This window comes from Pristiophorus japonicus, chromosome 23 (assembly GCF_044704955.1).
Source record: "Pristiophorus japonicus isolate sPriJap1 chromosome 23, sPriJap1.hap1, whole genome shotgun sequence".
NCBI classification, from domain to species: domain Eukaryota; kingdom Metazoa; phylum Chordata; class Chondrichthyes; family Pristiophoridae; genus Pristiophorus; species Pristiophorus japonicus.
Window position 1 is genome coordinate 56813960 of NC_091999.1, and position 2723 is coordinate 56816682.

Below are 2723 nucleotides of genomic sequence, written 5' to 3' on the forward strand. Positions count from 1 at the left end.
CTCCCCATACACCAGCCAGTCCTGATGTCTCCCCATACACCAGCCAGTGCTGATGTCTCCCCATACACAAGCCAGTCCTGATGTCTCCCCATACACCAGCCAGTCCTTATGTCACCCCATACACCAGCCAGTGCTGATGTCTCCCCATACACCAGCCAGTCCTGATGTCATCCCATACACCAGCCAGTCCTGATGATCCTGCTCCAGAACCAGCACATTGTTATTTTCTCGATGGGAATTCTTTTCTCCCTCAATCTTTCCCCCCGAAGTTACGCACTCGGTGGATTTTCTGCAGTTGGCTGTGGATGATGTTGATCTCATCTGGGATGTGAACATAACGTACATTTCTGCCAGTCACAAAGAAGTTGTCCAGGAGCGAGACTTTGCCCCACCGATCAGTGTACGTCACCTCAGAAAGCCGGACATTCGTGAATGCGTCAACATTATCGACTCGCCCCCTCACCGAGCTCTCGTCTCTCAGCTCCACGGTGGTGATGTGGCCGTGCAAGCCCTGGAGAAGAATGATGAGGCTGTTCTCTGCAACCGTCCGCTCTTTAATGGAGTGGCTCACCGACATGACGCTTGCTTGCAACTCCATGCAATCAGCTGAATGGAAGAGAAAGATCAACTGCAACGCACACGCTTCCCCTGATAGTACGCCAACTCACACAGCGCCTGCCACTGCCAGTCTGCTGTGGCAGGCCCCGGCCCCCTGCCTTGCCCAATGACACTCTGTCGATATATTCGACTCTGCCTCTGTTTATATTACACTAGACCCTGTTCCTCTTTATTTTACACGAGACTGTATCTCTGCTTATAAATAGAAGTATAGAGTACAAATGCATGGATATTATGATTAACCTGTACCAAACACTGGTTCGGCCTCAACTGGAGTATTGTGGGCAACACACGTTAGGAATAATGTGAAGGCCTTGGAGAGGGTGCAGAAAAGATTTACGAGAATGATTCCAGGGATGAGGGACTTCAGTTACCTGGACAACTGGAGCAGCTGGGGTTGCCAGGGGGATAGAGTATAAAAGCAGAGAAGTCCTGCTACAACTGTATCGGGTATTGGTGAGGCCACACCTGGAGTACAATGTACAGCTTTGGTCTCTGTATTGAAGGAAGAATATACTTTCATTGGAGGGAGTTCAGAGAAGGTTCACTAGGTTGATTCCTGAGATGAGGGGGTTGACTTACGAAGAAAGGTTGAGTAGTTTGGGCCTATACTCATTGGAGTTCAGAATAATGAGAGGTGATCTTATTGAAACACAAAAGATACTGAGGGCTTGACAAGGTGGATATAGAAAGGATATTTCCACTCATAGGAGAATCTAGAAATGGGTGTATAGTTTCTGAATAAGGGGTTGCCCATTTAAAACTGAGACGAGGGGGAATTTCATCTCTCAGAGGGTTCTAATTCTGTGGAATTCTCTGCCCCAGAGAGCTGTGGAGGCTGGGTCATTGAATATATTTAAGGTGGAGATAGACAGATTTTTATGAGCGATATGGGAGTAAATGTTTATGGGGAGCGAGCGGGGAAGTGGAGTTGAGTCCATGATTAGATCAGCCACGATTTTATTGAATGATGGAGCAGGCTCAAGGTGCCAAATGGCCTACTCCCGCTCTTATTTATTATGTTCTCCTTAGAGCAGGGAAGATTGAGAGGAGATTTGATAGAGGTGTTCAAAATCATGAGTGGTCTTGCCAGAGTAGATCGAGAGATACTGTTCACATTGACAGAAGAGTCGAGAACCAGAGGTCACAGATTTTAGGTGATTGGCAAAAGAACCAAAGGTGACACAAGAAAAAACCTTTTTGCGTAGCGAGTGTTTAATATCTGGATTGCACAGCCTGAAAGGGTGGTGGAGGCAGACTCAATCACAGCTTTAAAAAGGGAGTTGGATAAGTATCTGAAAGAAAAACATTTGCACGGCTGTGGGGTAAGGGCGGGGGAGTCGGATTAGCTGAGGTGCTCTTGCAGAGAGCTGGCACGTGCTCGACGGGCCGAATGGTCTTGTTCCGTGCTGTAACCATTCTCTGATTCTATGGTTCTAACTCTCTCAGCATAAGCCTCTATTCCATTCTCCCTCATATGCTGATCTTCAGTGCATCGATACTGGAAACACAGAGCGACCAATCCAGAGCCGCTCTGTATCAGGCTGGGCGCTGGATACGGAAGTCGCTCCCTGGCCTCCTGTGTGCGTCTGTTTGTTGCATCAGTTTGACCTGGAGTGGAGAGGGGGGAGAAGCTGCTGGGTTTAACCCCCAGTACCTCTGGGCCCAATCGGGCCCAACAATTTCCGATGAGAGACTGTCAACGGCAGTGGATTCTAGGGGAGATTAGGTTGTGAAACAGACACTGTCCGCACAATGTAGAAGAGTATTGTTTTAGGAACAAGTATTTCTGCAGAGGCTTTCAATATACAGATTTGTTTTAATCCATTCTTGGGATGTGGGTGTCGCTAGTAGGGACAGAAGTGATTTCCAATTTCCATTTGCCCCTTGACAAGGTGATGGTGGGCCTTCTTGAATCGCTGCAGTCCATGTGGTGAAGGTCCTCCCAGAATGCTGTTAGGTGAGGAGTTCCAGGATTTTCAACCAGTGACGATGTAGGAACGGCGATATATGCCCAAGTCAGGATGGTGTGAGACTTGGAGGGGAACTTGGAGGTGATGGATTTCCATGCACCTGCTGCCTTGGTCCATCTTGGCGGGATAGGT

At 48.3% G+C, this 2723-nt stretch overlaps 1 protein-coding gene across 1 annotated transcript; it reads right to left on the bottom strand.

Moving 5' to 3' along the window:
* Positions 1-250: 250 nt before the first annotated feature.
* Positions 251-731, bottom strand: LOC139235379 (U7 snRNA-associated Sm-like protein LSm10). Its single transcript, XM_070866518.1, has one exon. The coding sequence runs from the start codon at positions 596-598 to the stop codon at positions 251-253; it is 348 nt and encodes a 115-aa protein (XP_070722619.1). The 5' UTR covers positions 599-731.
* Positions 732-2723: the final 1992 nt, after the last annotated feature.

Bases quoted from the DNA above. Each gene is read 5' to 3' on its own strand.
- LOC139235379 (XM_070866518.1), bottom strand. From the start codon at position 598: ATGGAGTTGCAAGCAAGCGTCATGTCGGTGAGCCACTCCATTAAAGAG.